Source organism: Chiloscyllium plagiosum, chromosome 30 (genome assembly GCF_004010195.1).
Source record: "Chiloscyllium plagiosum isolate BGI_BamShark_2017 chromosome 30, ASM401019v2, whole genome shotgun sequence".
NCBI classification, from domain to species: Eukaryota; Metazoa; Chordata; class Chondrichthyes; order Orectolobiformes; family Hemiscylliidae; genus Chiloscyllium; species Chiloscyllium plagiosum.
The window spans coordinates 43,887,233-43,908,502 of NC_057739.1; the positions used below are offsets into that span (position 1 = coordinate 43,887,233).

At 41.9% G+C, this 21,270-nt stretch overlaps 1 protein-coding gene across 1 annotated transcript in view; it reads left to right on the forward strand.

Annotated features, from left to right (window-relative positions):
• abl1 (c-abl oncogene 1, non-receptor tyrosine kinase) overlaps positions 1-20,885 on the forward strand; it is a 112,272-nt gene extending 91,387 nt beyond the window's left edge. Inside the window, exons 5-11 of the mRNA XM_043720556.1 lie at positions 2,878-2,962; positions 4,751-4,928; positions 5,591-5,775; positions 6,902-7,054; positions 8,480-8,569; positions 9,374-9,544; positions 12,747-20,885. Coding sequence (XP_043576491.1) covers positions 2,878-2,962; positions 4,751-4,928; positions 5,591-5,775; positions 6,902-7,054; positions 8,480-8,569; positions 9,374-9,544; positions 12,747-14,473 — 2,589 coding nt within the window. The 3' untranslated portion in view covers positions 14,474-20,885. The remainder of the gene's footprint in view (positions 1-2,877; positions 2,963-4,750; positions 4,929-5,590; positions 5,776-6,901; positions 7,055-8,479; positions 8,570-9,373; positions 9,545-12,746) is intronic.
• The last annotated feature ends 385 nt before the right edge of the window (positions 20,886-21,270 follow it).

The following is a 21,270-nucleotide window of genomic DNA, read 5'->3' on the forward strand; positions in this document are numbered from 1 at the left end:
AACTCCAAAATGGACTGAGGAGAGCTAGGAGGGGGCATGAAAAAGCCTTGGTGGGAAGGATTAGGGAAAACCCAAAGGCGTTCTACACTTAAGTGAGGAATAAGAGAATGGTCAGAGAAAGGGTAGGGCCGACCAGGGATAGTGGAGGAACTTGTGTCTGGAGTCTGAAGAGGTAGAGGAGGCCCTAAGTGGGTTTTTTGCTTCAGTATTCACTAGAGAGATGGACCTTGTTAATAGTGAGAACTCCGTGGACCAGGTTAATAGGCTTGAACAGATTGATGTTAAGAAAGTGGATATATCAAGAGAGACAAGTCCCCTGGGCTGGGCCAGATATATCCAAGGTTATTATGGGAAATGGGGAATGAGATTGCTGCACCTCTGTCAATGACTTTTGCGTCCTCACTCTCCATGGGGGTAGTACCGGATGATTAGAGAGAGGCAAACGTTGTTCCTCTGGTCAAGAAAGGAAATAGGAAAATCCTTGGGAAATACAGACCAGTCAGTCTTGTGTCTGTGGTAAGCAAGTATTGGAAAGGATTTAAAGACATAGGATTTATGACTATTTGGAAAAATATAGTTTGATTAAAGTTAAGTCGGCATGGCTTCATAAGGGACAGGTCATCCCTCACAAGCCTTATTGAGCTCTTTGAGGATGTGACGAGACAAGTTGATGAAGGTCGAACAGTAGATGTGGTGTATTTGGATTTCGGTAAGGCATTTGATAAGGTTCTCCATGGTAGGCTCATTCAAAAAGTTAGGAGATATGGAATACAGGGAAATTTGGCTGTCCGGATACAGAATTGGCTGGCCAAAAGAAGACAGCAAGTGGAGTGGATGGAAAGTAGTCTGCCTGAAGGTTGGTGACCACTGGTGTCCCACAGGGATCTATTCTTGGGCCTCTGCTCTTTGTAGTTTTTATATGTGACTCGAATGAAGAAGTGGAAGGGTGGGTTAGTAAGTTTGCCGATGACACAACAGTCAATGGTGTTGTAGATAGTGTTGAGGGCTGTTGCAGGCTACAACAAGACATTGACAAAATGCAGAGCTGGACTGAGAAGTGGCAGATGGGCTTCAGCCTGGATAAATGTGAAGTGATTCATTTTGGAAGTTGAAATTGAATGCTGAAGACAGGGTTAAAGAGAGGATTCTTGGCAGTGTGGAGGAATAATGGGATCTTGGGGTCCACATACATAGATCCCTCAAAGTTGCCAACCAAGATTAGATTCCTACAGTGTGGAAACAGGCCCTTCGGCCCCCAACCAGTCCACACCGACCCTCCGAAGAGTAACCCACCCAGACCTGTTTCCCTCTGACTAATGCACCTGGCACTATGGGCAATTTAGCATGGCCAATTCACCCTGACCACATCTTTGGACTGTGGAGGCAACCGCAGCACCCAGAGGAAACCCACGCAGACACGGGGAGAATGTGCAAACTCCACACAGTCAGTCGCCTGAGACCCTGGTGCTGTGAGGCAGCAATGCTAACCACTGAGTTATGATAGGGTTGTTAAGAAGGCGTATGGTGTTTTGGCTTTCATTAACAAGGGGGTTGAGTAATAGAGCTGCAAGGTTTTGGGTGCATGGAATGCACTGCCATTGGTGGTGGTAGTCAGAGACATTAGGGACATTTAAGCAACTGCTGGGCAAGCACATGGCCAGCAGTAAATTGAGGGGTGTTTAGGTAAGATTGATCTTAAATTAAGGTAAATACTCGGCACGTCATTGTGGGCTGAAGGGCCTGTACTGTGCTGTAGTGTTCTATGTTCTATGAATCTGCTCCACGGTCCTTTTTAACCTGTGCTTTCCAATCAAAGTATTTCTCTTTAGCACCTCCTCAGTTTTTTTGGCATAGGAATATTAAGCAGAATACACATTACAGCCATAGGTGCTATATTGACATATAATATGTTGAACTTAATTCTGGAATGGTAATCTTATTGTCTCCCATATATGTATTCCAGATATGACTACAACTTCCTACATGTGTTTGTATATCCATATATAAAAAAGTTAAAAATCGGACAACACCCCTTTACCCCTTTACACTCTCAATCTCACAGACACTCGTAACTGGCCCAACGCAAACCCATCCACATGCACATATACACACAAAAGTTTGTGAAGTGAATTTGTACTTGCAGAATTACATTTTCTTTTGCTCAAAAACTGCATGAATCCATGTAAGATTCTACAAATCTGTTTTTTTAGATTAGAATCAGTCTGACCATTGTGGCACAGACAACCTCACACAGGGCACCTCACACCTTCAGTGCATTATCTGGGCCGACATGACCACAATGGTTAAAGTTCACCTGAGAATGTAACTTTTAAAAATGTTCTGCAATTTACTTATGAAAGAATTGAAACCAACATGCTCATTCTAAAAAATGAGAGACTTAACAAACAATCCAAGTTTTTTTCAATATATAATTTCAGTGACATCACACTGTAAACCTTTGCCATAAATTCTGTGTCTTACAATCTTATTCTCCACAACCACCTGATGAAGGAGCAGCGCTCTGAAAGCTAGTGCTTCCAAATAAACCTGTTGGACTATAACCTGGTGTTGTGTGAATTTTAACTTTGTACACCCCAGCCCAACGCCAGCATCTCCAAATCATATATAAAAAAAACATTTTGGTACACGAGTCCTGTTGACAAATAGAGTATGTTGTTTGCAGGGAAAAGGCACTGATATTTCAGCTACAAATATGAGTAAGTCACGTGGTGTGTTTGAGATTAACCTAATGCCTGTTGTCTGTTCTTGCAGCAGAGCAATTAATGTTGCTAGTGGATACATCCCAATTTCTCTTGTGTAGGACCCCCCTACTCTTTGCTCCTCCAGGATTAATGCAGAGCTCTTCTCCTTCTGCAGGAAGATACCATGGAAGTGGAAGAATTCTTGAAAGAGGCTGCAGTTATGAAGGAAATTAAGCATCCTAATCTGGTACAGCTGCTAGGTAAGTGTTCAGATGAGGTGACTTATTACTGTCAAGTGTATGAGTGCACTGTTGTTTAGAAAGAGAAATTGTCTTCATTAATGGCACATGAAGAATTTAAATTTGAAAACACGGATCTATAAATAAAAGCACAAAGATCAGGAATTAGCAGCAACTTGGTTTAACACAAATTGTCAATGGATTTTGGATTGCATTACTTGAAGGGGCTACAGGATTTTAATTAGATTAGATTAGATTACAGTGTGGAAACAGGCCCTTCGCCCCAACAAGTCCACACCGACTCGCCGAAGCGCAACCCACCCATACCCCTACATTTACCCCTTACCTAACACTATGGGCAATTTAGCATGGCCAATTCACCTGACCTGCACATCTTTGGACTGTGGGAGGAAACCGGAGCACCCAGAGGAAACCCACGCAGACACGGGGAGAACATTTTTGGCATTAAGAGAAGCTAAATTTTGAAGGTGAATATTTTAAAGGACATAAAAAACAGGCTGGAGAATAGAGTGAATAACTACAATGTAGAATCAAAACATCACCAGAGGTATTTTCTAAACCTATGAAAAAAATAATTGTGGCTGCATGTTTAATGAGGTTACATTTTCAGTAGGTTAAACAGCATCCTGTGTACTGAACTATCATTGGGAATGGAATATTGAAGAGTGAACTACATGTGCTGACAGCAGTCCTGAAATATATTGAACTGACTGCATCGCAGTTTGCAGTTTCACTTGAATTTGCTGGACGTAATATGTTGCGAAACCTTGAACCCTAAGTATGATCTTTGACTCATGAAATCTTTAGAGTAATCTACAAATAGTCATTCTGTAGTTTTTTTTAACATATTTGTTACTTCTGAGGCAATGTTTATACTCGGTGATGGCGCAGTTCACTGTGTATCAGAACTGTACAGAGTTAGAATGTGTAGCAAAGAAGCTGTGCCCAGCTGATCTGTGGAGTGTTTACACTCTGCACAAGCCTCTTTTCACCTAACCCTATTAGCAGGGCCATTTATTCTTTCTCAAGTGTACATTGAGCTTTCCTTAAATGTATCTATGCAATTCACCTCAACTGTACATTGTGTTGGTAAATTTCATGTTCGAAGCTCACTCATTGTTTAATCAGCAAATATTTGAGCAGGTGACAAAAGCTTGGCCAACAAAGCATGTTTTAAGGAAGGGAGGAAGATTTACAGAGGGAATCATGGACATTCTGCTAAAGCAAGTTGGGATGTTTTTCGACTCCTGTATAACCTAGTTAATGTTATTAGGATTTGATTTTTAAAAATGTAATTGCTCTACTGAAAATTTTAAGATTTGAGATGGTTTTCTTGAATGTACTGGATTTGAGGACTTTGGGAATTCTCTTTTTAAAACTCATGGTATCAAGTTGGAACTTAACTTTTAGTAAGAATGAGATGAAACTGGGAGCAGGTTACAAACAGTTTAATGAATTAGCTAATCTTTCCCTTTCTACTGTTTTTGTATATGTATAACAGTTGTAACAGAAACCAAGGCAGGGTTTTAATAGAACAGTGAATCTCTGTTAAGAAAGGAGACACAAAAATAGGTTGCTCTAAAATGGCAGCCAGTAACCTGATTGGAAGATTTGGAAGAATAGGCTACATGGAACACAAGTCTTCAGTTTAAAAGTTTATTTAGAAAGCCACTTTCACAAGTTGGTGCTGTGCAATAGTTCACTCACCCAACACATGTTATAATTGTACACCACGTAAATGTATTATTCACATTCTATGATAAGTCCTTGTGTTATTTCTTTCCAAAGGTGTATGTACCCGGGAGCCTCCGTTTTACATCATCACGGAGTTTATGACTCACGGTAACCTTCTAGATTATCTACGTGATTGCAACAAGGAGGAAGTGAATGCTGTTGTGCTGCTATACATGGCAACTCAGATCTCCTCTGCGATGGAGTATTTGGAGAAGAAAAATTTCATTCACAGGTACGTTGCCCTAGTACTCAGAGTGTGATTAAGTTCACCAGGTAAGACTATGGTTCACTGCAGCAAATTTGTCACACTTATATTTACATGCTAGCTCCTAGTAGAATAGAGTACAGTGTTAGCATTACCCAGTCATCTCTCTTCTAGCTAAGACCTGTTGTGTCATTGACTGCAATCGTTAACATAGCACTGGTTTGGACAAACCTAAGCTCCTTCACTGATGCAAAAAGAGCCTGTGTCACTGAGTTCATTGCACATGCTGTGATAGCGTGTTTATGTCGAAGTGAAAGTTGATTATTTTCAAGGTGCGGAAAAATTCCTTTGCAAAATGTTTTCTGTAAGTAAAGTATTATTTGTGCACTTGCTCCATATATACTGGACACTCAGGATTGAATTATTTTCTACAGGTGCATTTTGTATTTGCGGAGAGGGAATTGCTATTTTAAAATTAAAATCCGTGTGTTTAAAATGATGGGCCATTTTAATCTAAGCAATGGAGTCTTTAGCAAACTGCTGCAGGTTCCTTCAAGGCAAATACAGCATCCAAGCAATCTAATTTTAACTTAGATCTTTTCTAGCATCAAGTTGTAATTTCTCACAGGGTCTAATTGTTTCTTTAACTTTCACTCAGAATCTGATTCTTCCTTTTACTGTTTTCCTAGGGATCTTGCCGCTAGGAACTGCCTTGTAGGGGAGAACCACTTGGTTAAAGTGGCTGATTTTGGACTAAGTAGATTAATGACAGGGGATACATATACAGCACATGCTGGGGCAAAGTTTCCCATTAAATGGACTGCTCCAGAAAGTTTGGCATACAACAAATTTTCAATCAAATCCGATGTGTGGGGTAAGTATGTGGTTGTTGCTCCTGAATATTCATAACATACATTGTTAAAATTATTGCACTGAGTGCAAGTGTTTTGGAGGAAACTATCTGGAACAGTGAACTCTAGTTAAAGAAACATCACCAGTTGTAGAAACTGGACTTCACCAGTTTCCTCATTTCCCCTCCCCCCACCTTAGCCCAGTTCCAACCTGCCAGCTCAGCACTATGCTCATGACCTGTCCTACCTGCCAATCTTCCTTCCCACCTATCCACTCCACCCTCATCTCTGACCTATCACCTTCATCCCCACCTCCATCCACCTATTGTACTCTTAGCTACCTTCTCCTCAGCACACCCCCCATTTATGTCTCCACCCCAGACTCCCTGCCTCATTCCTGATGAAGGGCTTTTGCCCGAAATTTCAATTTTTCTGCTGCTCAGATGCTGCCTGACCTGCTGTGCTTTTCCAGCATCACTCTAATCTAGACTCTGATCTCCAGCATCTGTAGTCCTCACTTTCACCTTAAAGAAACATCACCCTATTTAAAAATAAATGCAAACAATCAGCTTGAACCACCTTCTGAATTTCCCTCCTCTTCCAGCCCCCCTACCTTACTTATATTATGTCTTGCAACTCTGGCATCCAAGTCTGATGACTGTTACTAGTTGCTGCCTGCGGGTGTGTTGGTTGATGCCTACAATGTCAAGAAGCTGAGTTGTTAGCATTTGGTTTCAGCGGCAACGTTTAGTTTTTGTGTGTTTTATCTAATTCATTTTTCAATCCCTTCCTGCCCAACCCCTATCACCTTATGATTGTGTTATCAGTGATCATTGCTGAATGGGTTGAAATAATATGGAAGACATGAATGAATATCCATCTTAACCTTCAGTCCTTTTTAACTGTAACAGATCCTGAAGCCAACTACCCTCCACAAATATATAATTAAATCATCCTGCCAGTGTTTATTTTGTTTCTCTTCAGTAATTTGACCATTTTTTAGAATTGTTGTGTGAACAAAACCAATTTGTCTCATGGTGGAATTAATGGTATGTCTTTATAGTGCAGATGCTTTTGTTTGGAATTGCTGAAAAGAAAAGAATCCATGTTTTATATCTGAACCAACATAGCATGTTACTTTCCTTGTAGCATTTGGTGTCCTGCTGTGGGAGATTGCAACTTATGGCATGTCTCCCTACCCTGGAATTGACCTTTCACAAGTTTATGACCTGTTGGAAAAGGACTACAGGATGGAGCGGCCTGAGGGCTGTCCAGAGAAAGTCTATGAATTGATGCGAGCATGTGAGTACACAAGGAGTTAATTTATAACCAGTTTGGTTTGTATTTGAGTAATAATATTACTTCTGCACTATAGCATCTAGCTGCTGCATCTTCTGCACTTTGCAAACCTGTGATCTCCATAGTCTGGAAAGACGGACAGCAGGTACATGGGAACACCATCACCTCGATCCTACTCTCCATAGTCACGCAGAATCCTAACTTGGAGCTATACCACTGGTCCATCACTGTTGTTAACCCATAAACCAGTGACCCAGTCTCTAAAAGCACTGGGAGTGCCTTTACTACATGTGCTACAATGGCCAGAAGACATCTTACCATCACACACTCAAAGGCTGTAGAGAGTTGAGCAATCAATGCTGACCTTGCCAAAACTGAAATTCTTGGAAGGAATTTTAAAAATACTTGCAGCACAAAAGAGGCCACATGACCAAATACTGAAACTTGCTTTTGAGACGAGAGCCACATAATGGTTGCATCTTGCTACATTGTGACAATGAATGCCAGGAAGTGTTGACTTGGCCACTCACAATGAAGGTAGAAAAACATAACCAAAAATAATGGCAATTGGAAATATGCAGCATATAAAAATATTTTAACATCTTATTGATCAGCAATAGTTTTGGCAGGATGAGGTAATTTGAAAAAAAAAACTGCAAATACAAAGGATTGATTTATTCTTTGCCCTTGACCTCTCCCTTGTCTTGATTCCTAAATATCTACATTACCACAGAAAAACTGTGAACTTCAGAAACAAAAAAATGAAGTTAATGTAGTCACTATGTCAATGTCGAGCTGCTTTGTGTCTTAAAGTAAATCTCTTTACATGGAGCTTACAAGCTACTTAGCCCTTCAGGTTTGTGCTAATGGTTATCCTACCCCACTTCTCACCCAGTGGGTATGCCATCCTCCTGCTCTGTTTCTGAACAAGGTTCTACTTAAAATGCAGCTGTGTTGTTTACTTCAGCCAGTCCATGTAGAAATGAAGGTCAGATGTTCACCTTTCACTAGATTTAAAAAAAGGATGATTAAACAACAGTCTATTAGTAAGTCAACAATGGTTTGAATGGTGGATTGAGCTGAAAGGAACTGGTGCTATTGAGTGTGGGGTTGAGATTGCAGCTGGCTGCTTGTTGGACAGACACTGCTGACAGTGCACTTTGCACAGGGCTTAACCTTCACCAAGAACAGAGGCAGCTTACTGGCTTTCCTCAAAACCCGTAGGTGGGTTTGCATTGAAAAACAGCTGTGATGTGACTGATGGTTGAGAAATCTTTAGATTAGATTAGATTACATTACAGCGTGGAAACAGGCCCTTCGGCCCAACAAGTCCACACCGACCCGCCATGCACCCATGCCCCTACATTTACCCCTTACCTATCACTTTACTTCAGTTAGAAAACTTCTAACCATGTTGCTCATCTCTAGGTTGGAAGTGGAACCCAGGAGACCGACCATCATTTGCAGATATCCATCGCGCTTTTGATACAATGTTCCAAGAATCAAGTATATCAGAGGGTGAGTGCTTATGGCTGAGGCAATCTGAGTTATATTAGAGATAACCAGACACTGCTGGTTTCAGTCTCTCCAAAGCAAGCATGTGCATCAAACAAAATTCCAAATTATTTTATTTTCACTTTAATGTATTTCCACACAATTTACTCCATCTATAAATATATCATCACTTTACCTTTGTATAGCAGAGTTTGAAAAATTAGGATACAGAAGTCATTGTAATTGTGCCAATATTTTCAGTGATTCATGGCAATATCTGTGTCTTGCAGGATCCTCAATGTCTATTTTATATAGAAATAATTACCAAAATTTGCAAAAAGGAGCATTCTGATATTTTCAGGGAATGTGTCATGTTTGTCAGTGCATTTGGGATGGCGGGGGTAACTCTACCAGGCAATTTACAATGTGTGTGTGTATCAGGCTTCCCCAGGAGATTGGTGGGGGAAGGTGTGTGTCAGTAATTGCAGCACAAATCCATGAATTTGCTGCCAACTCTTTTGTGATCAAAGAATTGGATTTTTAACTTCGTTTTTAATGCAAAATGTAATATTAATCTGTGGGTAATGTAAGCAGGTACATGGTGCTATGTTTTCTATTTTAGTAGATCAGTAAACTGTTAAATATTGAGCACCTTTTGTTGTTTAGTTGTTCACTAACTTTCCAGACCTCAGCTGGCTGAAGAAGTGAGCAGGTTGTCTGAACGCCCACACCTACATTTATTTTTGAAAAGCTCACCATGATTTATTCAGAAGATGACAGATGTTGTTTAACAGTCTGGGAATGTTCTCCTTGTTGCGTGTTTTGCAGAGGTTGAGAAAGAGCTCGGGAAGAAAGGAGGGAAATGCTGTGGCAGCAACAAACCACAGGCACCAGAACTGCCAACCAAAACACGCACCCTGCGCAGAACGACTGAGAGCAAAGAGCCAATTGAAGTTCAGGAGGTGTCCCATTCAATATTTAAAGTCTTGAGCCAACATGGTATGTTTCATGCAGGGGGTGGGTGTTAGTAAGGAATGTGTGGGTCATGCACTGAGCTTGGAAAGTCGGACTTGACGCGGCTTTGCAGAAGCATGTGTTTCATCCTAACTGGTCTGTGTGGGCATGTATACAGCACCTGAACCACCTCCCACCCAACACCTCATCTATCCTTATCACATCATATGTTGTACCAGAACTAAAGTTAAACTGTGCAGATCTCTGGAAACCAGAACAAAAGTGCTGTGATTTTGTTTTGTTTTACCTCTTGTCTTAGTTGAATTGTACGGTATCATTAATAAGATATTCAGGGGTTGAATACTGAGTGGTGTGTCTACTGTGCAACATTTAACATTCTTGTTTTATTTTTCTCCCTTTTTGTGCTGATCATAGTGAGTGTCATGTTAGTCCTGGGATCAGAACACACTCCATTTTAGATGAAGCTTGGTAAAACCTGCTTGACAATGCAGCAAATAATTTGCCTCAACTCTGATCCACAGGAAGGTTCTCTCTACTATATCAGACACCCTCTGGCTTCTGGGTGAAGCTGCTAATCACTGCCCCATAGGAGGTGATCCAGCATTGTAGCACTATGAGCTTCATCTTACGCAGGACCATATGGTGGGGCAGGATTAGGCTATTTGATTCATTGAATCTGCTGCACTATTCACTATAGAGTATGACAGATCTAATAGGCCTTAACTCCACTTCCTTGCCTTTTCCCTGTATCCCAGCTTCTGTGTCAGAGTTTTCTGTAGACTTTCTCCATTTAAAGAAGTCACCTCCTCTGTTCTTGCTGCCAAAAGACATAACCTCATATTTTCCACATTATATTTCATCTGCCAACCTTTTTCCCCACTCGTTTAACCTAATTATAACCCTTTGTAAACTCTTGTGCCATTCTCACACTTGCCTTTCCCATCTTTTTTGTCATCCATAATCCTGGCTATAGTACGTTCACTTACCTCCTCCAATCTTTCAGATAGATACTGTAAGTAACTGTGGGCCTGTTGCTAATCCCTGTGGCCCTCCACTAGTTTGGGAAGCATTCGACCTGAAAATGCTCCCCTTTTTTCCTCCTAAGTCTTTGTCACTCCTGCTATTCATCATACCCTACACCTAACACCTTGGGCTCTTAATAATCTTGCATGCAGTTCCTTATCGAATGCCTTTTGGAAATCCAAATACAGTACATTTACTTATTTCCTCTATCTATCCTGCTTGTTACCTCAGCGTTTGAATACATTTGTCAGGCTGATTTCCACTCATGAAGCCACACTGAGTCCACTTGGGTATATTATGTATTCCCACAAGCTCTGGTAATGTATTATTTATAATGGATTTCTGTTTTCTCAATGACAGATGCTATGTTAGCTGGCCTAAAATTAGTTTTGACTACATGCCCTTTTGAATAAGTATGTTACATTGACAATTTTCCAACCCTGGGACGTATTGAAAGATTGCTTCCCTAGTGCATCCATTATCTCTACTTTCTTTAAAATCCCAGTAACACCCTTCTTCACATTAGTCTGAGTTGGATTTGAACGCAGGTTCCTTGCTTTACCATCTGTCTCACACTCGAACAATTCTGACACAAATAGTCTCTGTGCCAACCCATCCTTTCCCTACCCACCGTCTTCCCCCCAACCACCGTGCACAGCCACAGTGCCAAACCACCTATCTTTTCTTCCCCCCTCCATGCTCACAAGCAAATAGAGTTAACTTTGGTAGAGTACCTGTTGCTAAAGTCAGTATGATCACTCGGCAGAGTTGCAGAATTGTTTCAGTGCTGAAGGAGGTCCCACAGCCCACCATGTCTGCACCGGATCACCAAATGAGCATCATGACTTAGTGTCATTTTCCTGCTCGTCTCCATAAACCTGGGCATTCAAATAATCGTCTAATGCTCCTTAAATGCCTTGATTGAAACTGCCTCCACCATACTTCCAAGCAGTACATTCCAGCCTTGAATGCCACACTGAGTGAAAAGGGTTTCTTCTCACATCACGTTTGCTTCTCTTGTAAATTAGTTTAAACCTGTGCCCTATCGTTCTCAATCTTTGCACGAGTAAGGATAGTTTCGATCATCTATTCTGTCCAGATCCTTATGCCTTTAAAGTTCCTTGCAAATCCCTTTTAAGCCTTCTCTCCTGCACAGAACGCAATTCCAGCTTCTCCAATGTATCTTAATAACTGAAGTTTATCATACCTGTGACCAATCTTTGTAAAACTCCTCTGTTGTCTTTTCGATGCATTCATGTTCGTCCTCAAGCAAGACATCCAGAACGGCATATAATCTTCTAGCCAATTCTAAAAATGCAGCATGACTACCTTACCCTTGTACTCTCTGCCGTTATTAATAAATCCCAGGATATTTGTACTTTATTAACATCTCTTCATTTGTCCTACAATCTTTTAGTGACTTACTCATATGTAGAGTAACTTAAAGATGGTGTATGGCATGGAAACAGGCCCTTCAGTCCAACTCGTCACCCCTCAACTTCTGATGCTCCAGGGTAAACAGCCCCAGCCTATTCAGCCTCTCCCTATCGCTCAAACCCAACTCTGGCAACATCCTTGTAAATCTTTTCTGAACCCTTTCAAGTTTCTCGACATCCTTCTGATAGCAGGGAGACCAGAATTGCACGCATGACTCCAAAAGTGCCAAACCAACATCCTGTACAGCTGCAACATGACTTCCCTACTCCTATAACCAATGCATTGACCAATAAAGTTAAGCTTACCAAATGCTGCCTTCACTATCGTGTCTACCTCCACTTTCTAGGAACTATGAGTCTGCATTTCAAGGTCTTTTTGTTCAGCAACACTCCCAAGACCTTACTGTTAAGTGTACAGGTCTTGCCCTGATTTTCCTTTGCTCACCTCAGATTCATCTAACTTAAACTCCATCTGCCACTCCACAGTCCGTTGGCCCATCTGATCAAGATCCTGTTGTACTCTGAGGTACACCTAGGTCTCACTGCTGTTGCAGCTTAGAGTAGTGCTCTTTTTGGTTTGGAATTGAAGAGCATAAGTTATAAAATTAAAAGTGTTGGAAACATTCAGCCTGTCAGGCAGCATGTATGGAGAAATGCAGAGTTAAAGGTTTTGCTCAGCAGCCTTTCATCACAACTGAGGATAATTTTGGTTGCCGAGAGCACAATCCAGTGAATGTGAGTGTTTACGTTTGTTTCTGTGTGCACAGATTCCGGGGATCATGAGATGGCAGTTTCTCCCATGCTGCCACGCAAGGACAGAGACCAGGACAGCAACCTGGACGATGACCGTTTGCAGTCTTTCACCAAGGAGAAAGGCAAATCCAGCTCCATCTTCAGCTCCTTTATCAAAAAGAAGAAGAAGACCGCACCCGCCCCTCCCAAGCGCAGCAGCTCATTCCGAGACACGGACGGGCAGGTGGAGCGTAAGGGAGAGGCACTGGAAGACACCAGCACTGGGAAAGATACAAACAACGGAGCCTTTCTCAATAGCGTAGCCCCTCTTGACGCAATCGATCTGAGTAAATTGCAGCACTCATTTAGCACTGTGGCACAAACTGCAAACAATGGAGGTGGAGGAGTCACCAATGGAAGCTTCTTGGGGACGACTGGGTTCTTCTCTCCACATTTGAAGAAATCCAACACATTAACGTCCAGCAAAGCTGCGGGGAGTGAAGAAGAGCCAATCTCCAACACCAAACGCTTCATGAGATCTTGCTCTGCGTCCTCTATGCCTCCAGGCAGCAAGGAGATGGAGAGGAAAGCACTGACGCTGCCCCGAGATCTCCAGTCGGTGGGGAAGCCGGCAGAATCTGTCCTGGCCTCTGGCTGTGACAGGACTGAGAAGCCAGCGTTGCCTCGGAAAAGGACAAATGAAACTAAAGTGGACGTGGTGCCTCGGGGCAGCATGACTGCTCCTCCTCGGCTGCCAAAAAAGACAGACGAGTTAAATGATGATGTTTTTGCTAACCTGGAGTCCAGTCCCAGCTCCAGCCCACCAACATCGACTCCAAAACTTGTCCGCAGGCAGCCAGGGACTGTTGTGTCCAGTGGTCTTGGCCTCAAGGACAAGGACGAAGGTGGGAAGATTTGTGCCTTAAATTCCCCACAGGAGCCCATCTCCTCCAGCCTGGCTGCCCCTGCACTGAAGCAGAGCTCCACCTCTTTCCTTGGGGGAGTGAATCAGCTGACTGAGGACTCGAGGGCACGGCGGTTCAAGCAGGCTTCTGACCAGCTGCTGTCAGCTCCCGTTAGGGACCGGGGCAAACTGCAGAAATCCAAGCCGGCTCCCCCTCCTCCACCAGCTACAAAATCCCTTCGGCCGCCTCGGAGTCCGACCCACGAGGCCACAGCCGAGAGTGCCACAGGCGTCAAGCCTAAGCCGGTCATGGACACTTCGGGTGGGGAGGCTACAAAGGCCCCCCCACCAGGGGATGCAGTTAAAAGGCCCGCCCTCCATTCAGCACCAAAGTCCCAGTCCTCAACGAGGCCGTCAGCTGCCTCCTCATCCTCCACACAACCTGCCTTATCAAACCCAAGCACCGAACAGCAAACCTCCACCACTACAGCCTTCATCCCCCTCATCTCCACCAGGGTGTCTCTGCGCAAGACCCGGCTTCAGCCCGAGAGGATGGCCAGTGCCAATATCACCAAGGACACCGTTTTGGAGAGCACTGAGGCGCTCCGCATGGCTATTGACAGGAACTCTGAGCAGATGGCGAGTCACAGCGCGGTGCTGGAGGCAGCCAAGAACCTGTACACCTTCTGCACCAGCTACGTGGACTCCATCCAGCAGATGCGCAACAAGTTTGCCTTCAGGGAGGCTATCAACAAGCTGGAGAGCAACCTCCGTCAGCTCCAGATTTGCTCAGCCAGCCAGGACTTTACCAAACTGCTCTTGTCTGTGAAAGAAATCAGTGACATCGTCCAGAGGTAGCAAAGGCTCCGGTGGGGTGGGTGGTGGAGGAGGGTGGACATAATATGTACACAGAATGCTGCTCCCAGACTCCGTAACAGTATGATAGAATCAGGAGAAGGACTTGAATTTGGCTGCTTGCTGCCAGAGGTGTGCACCGAAACGTAGCATTTAATCCTGAGTGGCTCTGTAAATTCCTCGTGTCTGCTTCAGTTACCTCTTGCAATAACTTTGTTGTCACATGCAAACATTCATACTGTACAAACAGCAGGTGATTCAGCTTAATAGATCAACTCTAGCCTATGTTCAGCTCACCTTTTCACTCTGTCCCTTTCTCCCTCATGTGCTTAACAGTCTCAAGACAATAGCAGTTAATTCCACTCCAAAACATAAGAGGATCAGCATTTTCCATTTGATAAGTAACTGTGACGTTTCATTACGTATTCAGGAGCCAACAAAATACTTGTGTATTACAAGTCAGCCATTGTTGATTACAAACCCAGAACATGTTGAAACTTTTAATGGAGTGCTGATAGTTAAGAGAAGATAGTGGGGTAAAAACTGATTCTCACTGACAACCTGATCCCTCACTGCAATTCACCTTCCATCATTTGCACTGGAGTTTTGTTTTAAAAAGAGAACGTGTCGTTTAGCTTTTGCAGTATTAGACAGTGGACATGAATACCAGACAATCACCATAATAAATTTAGTTAACACCTTTTATAGACTGTGCTTTCCTTTGGTTATGGGACCATTGGAATTTAATACCGTGGCTGCAAATTTACACATTGTGTACTCATCACAACTGAAGAGATTGTTAAATTAATAAGAGTTGAATGCTGCTGTAAGTGACAGAAAGCATCAAATAATAGTTCACCACTTGTATAGTTCCTACCTCATTCGTACTAGTGTTTCATTTGAAAGCTTAAAAAGCAGACCGAGAAAGCAGTGAAATCAGCCAGAGCCCCATTATTCCGAGGTGGCAAATCTCAATCCTGGCTGAAGCTGGCTTTTCTTGTCAGGGTGAAGAGGATTCAGTTCCATCTGACAATCCTGAAACAAGGCAGAAACCAACCCACAACCACCAACACCCTGCCTTCAATAAACACAACTGCAGAGTGTGGAATAATAGTCTAATCTGGCACTCACCAACACATTTTGACACTAGGACGTGAGATACAGGCTGCCAACTCTGATCTTGATATATTCCTGTAGGTTTCTGCACATGACAGCAGCTTTCTACACTTCAAAAATTTTTTTTTTAAAAAGTCCCTATGGTACATAACATTTGCATTGCACAATTACCAGGGAATGACCATCTCTGAAAAGAAAATGTCTAACCATCAGCACTCGGCATTCAATAGAATTACCATCATTGAAGCTCCTGACATCAACATCCTGGGGATTACTATTGATCAGAAATTGAACTGGACTAGCCATATAAATGCAGTGGCTGCATGAGTATGTCAGGGACTAGGAATCCTGCAGCAAGTAACTCATCTGATCACCTCTCTTCAAGGCACAAGTAACGAGTTTGATAGCTACACTCCCACACTGTTCTATAACAATACTTGAAGCACAACCCACCGTCAATGCACAGCAGCAATATGTACTATCTACAAGATGCATTGCAGGAGTTCACCAAGGCTCCTTAGAGAGCACATTGCAAACTCATGATCTTTACATTCTAGAAAGATAAGGGCAGCAGATACATAGGAACTTGCAAGTTCTCCTCCAAGTCACTCACCATCAAACTTGGAAATATATCTCTGTTGCCTCAGTGTGGATGGGTCAAAAACTCAGGAACTCCCTCCCTATTGGCATTGTGGGTATACTTAAACCCCATGGACTGCAGCAGTTTCGGAAGACAGCTCACCACCATTACCTCCAGGCCAGTTAGGGTTGGGTAATAATTGCTAGATCAACCAGCAAGCCCCATACCCTGGAATAAATTTTTAAAAAGCAAATTTCTTTTGGAGCAGCTCACTTGAGTGACCAGCAGAGTAGTCACTCATTCCTGGAAGTTTGGTGACTTCCAGCAGTGTGCATTTGACTGTCTAAATGTAGAAAGCTACAGCTGTGGCTGTAATCCAGACTAATCACAGTGTCTATTAGTATTCTGTGTTCAAAGGAGTTGACAAAATCTCACTCAACACTGCTTAACACACACTCATAATCTGTTTTAACAATTTAACTAAATGTTATTATTACACACTGTTTTCTCACAGTGAGCTCCCGCAATCAGCAAATTGGTAATGACCAGATTTAAAAAAAGACTAAAGAAGCCTTAATCTCAGATGAAGATAATGTATTCCTGGCCAAAATTAATATTACTGATATTGGCAATATTAAGACTTAGTGGTCTTAATACTTTTTAGGATCAAATTAATTGATTCTGAGAACAATATGTAACATGAAATGATATATAATTTGTAATTGTATGTAATGTGGTAACTAAAGCAGACTTGAGGACTCGTTCCATCTTTGTATATTTACATTCTTACATCTCTGTCTTGCCCACAGCTGAGATGTATTCACAGGGCTTGAATGCAATAATTTCCCATTTGTAAGATTGTTTTCCTCTCTCTCTAACTAAAATTGTTCCCAGTGAATGTTAAAAGTTACTGGTCAATAGCGAAACTCACTTGAGTAAACCAGGTCATTTGAACCAAATGCTCTGCTTTGACGGTAGCTTGTAACTTTTTTACCAGCCAGAATGTTGTTAATGACTCCAGAACCTTGACTGCAAAATCTGAAGGATTCACAAGCGTTTTAGTAATTGTCATCCACAACTTTGCATCAAGGCTGCCCATGGACATTGTCAGCACCATTTAACAGTTGAAGGGATGTATTTTAAAAGGGGTGGGGGAAAATGTGATGGGAGAGAAATGTCCTGTCCTTTGACTTGTTAGGATGACACAGGAGCAGCCCATAATAAAACCGTGAAGACGCACATGATGCACTGTTGTATGGTAGTCAGGTCTTTTGAAATGCTTGACACTTAACTACATCATTGTGTGTGATTAGCTTGGACACTACTTACTCTGAATCAGAAGGGGCTTGGAAAACAGACCCATAGAAACACAATGTGAAGTATTGAGATGGTTTTGGTGTGTGAAATATACCTTCACACTTGAGTTTTGTTAAGCAATGCCTTAACTTCCTTCTCTCAGCAGTCAAGAATTGGCATCAACCAGATATACATTTCAAGTTCATTAATCAATCCTACGAGGACTTTAGCATCCACCAATCTCAGCAGTTGTAAAGTAAAGCTGATTCTTTTGTTGGTTATTAGAATGAGATGTTTTTATATTGTCATAGAACTGCACTGTGTTGAAACCTGGAGCAGAAAGGCTAAATGTGGCACATTGGAGTCAGATTTGTTTCCAAATCTGACAGCTTGCTGTTTTGTTTTTAATTCCACTTAATGTTCTGAAAAGACTTGAAAGAAATCAAATGCTCATGCATTTTCTGTGTTGGGGTCTAGCTTTATAACTAAAGCTCATGTGATAGTTAAATGGTCTTGATTTACTTTGATTCCTCTCACAGCGATAATCACTGAAGATGTAGCCTCTGTGTATTAGCCAGACAGGGTCAACTCTGATCCCAGTAATAATGGCTAGACTTTCATGGTTGTAATATTTTCATTTTGTACATTGTATCAGTATTTTTTTTTGTGAAGAGATTTCCAGTTTCCACTTACCATACAACAGCAATTTAGGCACAATATTAAAAGGACTTGAATCTGCTATTTGAATTCTCATCACTGTAAACTGTGTTGTAAATGTTCTTCCAAAGGGTATTCTGCCGAGTTCTGTCCAAATGTGCACCTACACTGAAGCTGCAGCCTGGCATTGATATTGGAGACTTGACCACAAGTTGTTGCCGTACACTGTGTTTATGTTGATCAAATTGCAGAGGTCTCGCGCAGCTACTGCTAACACTGAAGTTGACAAAGATCAAAGCAAGGCTGGGCCAGATCAGTGTGAGAACAGCGTCTTGTGTAGAAAATCCTGTTTAAATTGCATCATAGAAATGGGCTAATTTAGCCCAATCAGCTTGTGTCAGCATCTACTTTCCACAAGAAATTGTCTGGCTTAGGAACATCAGAGCAGGATTCAGCCCCTCAAACCTATTCCACTTTTCACTTCGATCATGGCACATCTGTATTTTGACTCCATTTCTCTTCCTTGGCTTATCCCTTGCTCAACAAAAATCTACCAATTTCAGTCTTGAAAATTGACTCAGTAATCTATTTTTTCAGGGAGAGTTCCAGACTTGCATGAAAAAATGTTTCCTGATTCACATCCAGCTGACCTACCTCCAGTGTTAGGGTTTTCACCTCATGTTCTTGTTTCCTCCACCAGAGGAAATAATATCTGCCCTGTCGAAAGGCTTCTTCAATTTAATCTTCTACATCAGGTCATCCTGCAACCATTTCAACTAAAGGGAAGAGAAACCCAGTATAAATACAAATATTGAACATTTGAGTTTGAACAGATCAAAATGATAGCATTCTCTGTCCGGTATAACTAACTTGACATTGTAGATATCTTGTAGTGAGGATAATTCTTATGAATGGATAAAGGTTACAATTGTAACTTATTGATGACACAAATCACTCTAACAAATGTTGGCAGCACAAAAATGCACCTGAACAGCAAAACAAGCCCAAAAAATTACTGAGAATCATAAACATGGCAACTTTGCTTTATTGTGAAACCATAATCAAATCTTAGCGCCTCAGCTCCCATATCATTATTAAAGCCTTTTCCATTCTTATTTAATAATGAATTCTTCATGTGACATCAGTTCTCAAACAACTGAATAAGTAATAACCTCATTCCCATGGATACCTGACTAGTCCATGTCTGTGTTTATTCTTCCTAATGAGCTTTGTCCCATTCTGCTTTCTCTAATTCTATAAATGTAACTTTTGGTACAGCCCCTCTTCATGGTTTGGACTGAAGCTTTGGGGTGATGTCGAGGAGTGGTAGTGTCACTGTGCTAGTAATTGAGAGGTCCAAGCTCATGCTTTGGGAACGCTGGTTCAAATCCAACCATGGCAGCTAGTGGTATTTAAATTTTCTTCATAAAGTCTGGAATTGAAAGCTTCCCTCGGCAACAATAACCATGCGAACTATCATCAATTGATGTATTTAGTACTTCAGTGACCCTTAGGGAAGAAAATTTGCTACCCTTACTCATTCTGGCCTACGTGTGACTTAAGGCACACAGCAACTGAGTTGACTCTTAACTGCTCTCTGAAATAATCCAGCAAGCAACTCGACAAGAATTATGGACAGACAACAAATGCTGGCTTTGCCAGTGACACCCTCATCTTTTAAAGGTTTTTTTAAAATAAGTTACCCCTTAAATGCATCTGTACTACTTGCCTCATTATGGTAGCTAATTCCACATCTTCACCCTTCTTTGAGGTTTTAAAAGAAAGGTTTTCCTTAGTTCTCTTAAGCTCACCTGCCTATTAACCTGTTCTTTGTTCTTTTCCTTGAGCCTTCACTTTTTATAGAGAAAAGAGTCCTCGTCCCAGTTTTTACTGATAACTATAGACTTTCGGTCCTGGTATCAGCCTTGTGAATCTCTTTTGCATCTCCAGCACCTCTATGTCCTGCTTGTAATGCTCACAAGGGCCCTCACCACTCTTCCAGTCCCATTCTTCCATCACCACCTCGCCTTGGAAACACTGACATCATCTTACATAGATTTACATATGTTATACAGTACAGCCATTGATCCAGTTGGTCTGTACCTGCTGCACACAATCCCCCCCCTCATTGGCCCTTATCAAACCCCAATATAACCAGTTCATTTCCACCTAATATGCTATTAGATGGAGTTTACTCGTTCAAACTCCTGAAGAAGGACATCTGAGCAGTGCCTTTTAATAGTCTACAGTCAGTGGTATTGCTCTAGAGATTGAGGAATAAACAATCCCCTGCCCTCACGAAATTGAATATATAGCTTGTCCCTCGTGTTAAAGGCCTACAGCTAAGCAGAGTGCCTGCTGTTGACAGAATGGCTGAAATGTGGAGCATGTCCTGCTGGAGGCAGTGTTAAAACCCAAATCCCAAGACCGTGAGGCATTCAGAGCATCATTGCCATGTTACTATAATGAGGTAATTATGTGGATTATAGCATAAATTGACCAGAGTACAATCAATATCTGACCACCCACAATGGAACGATGAGTGCAGGGTCTCCCTAATATGTTGGTGAAGGCCTGACCATGCAAATATTGGAAATGATAACAAGTGATTGGTTAGCACAAAGTAGATGCAGTGGTTTTTAAAGCAAATTTATGAATAACTATGTAAGTTAGCTGGCTGAGCTGGAAGGTTTGTTTTCAGGCGTTTTGTCACCGTACTAGGTAACTTAATCAGTGAGAGGCTCTGGTGAAGTGCTGGTGGTATGTTCTGCCTCTCTATTTATAGGTCTTGGTTTCTTAAGGTGGATGATGTCATTTTCTGGTTTCTTTTCAAGGGAAGGTAGATAGGATCTAAATTGATGTGTTTATCGATGGAAGTCTGGTTAGAATGCCATGCCTCTAAGAATTCCCGTGTGTGTTTTTATGTATATTGAAACAAATAAGACAAAATGTCTTCTGTTTAATAGATATCTTTAAAAGTATATTTGGTAAGTTCCCCATGGTATTGCTCAGGGTTGGTGATGTTTGTTAGCCTGGACATTCAGGTTATATCATCTGGTTCACTGTGTACTAATTTGTACTGAAGGTGGAATTGTCCACCCACTCGAGGCTATGTGGTTTAATTGATGCCAGAAGTCATTTAGAGGTTTTC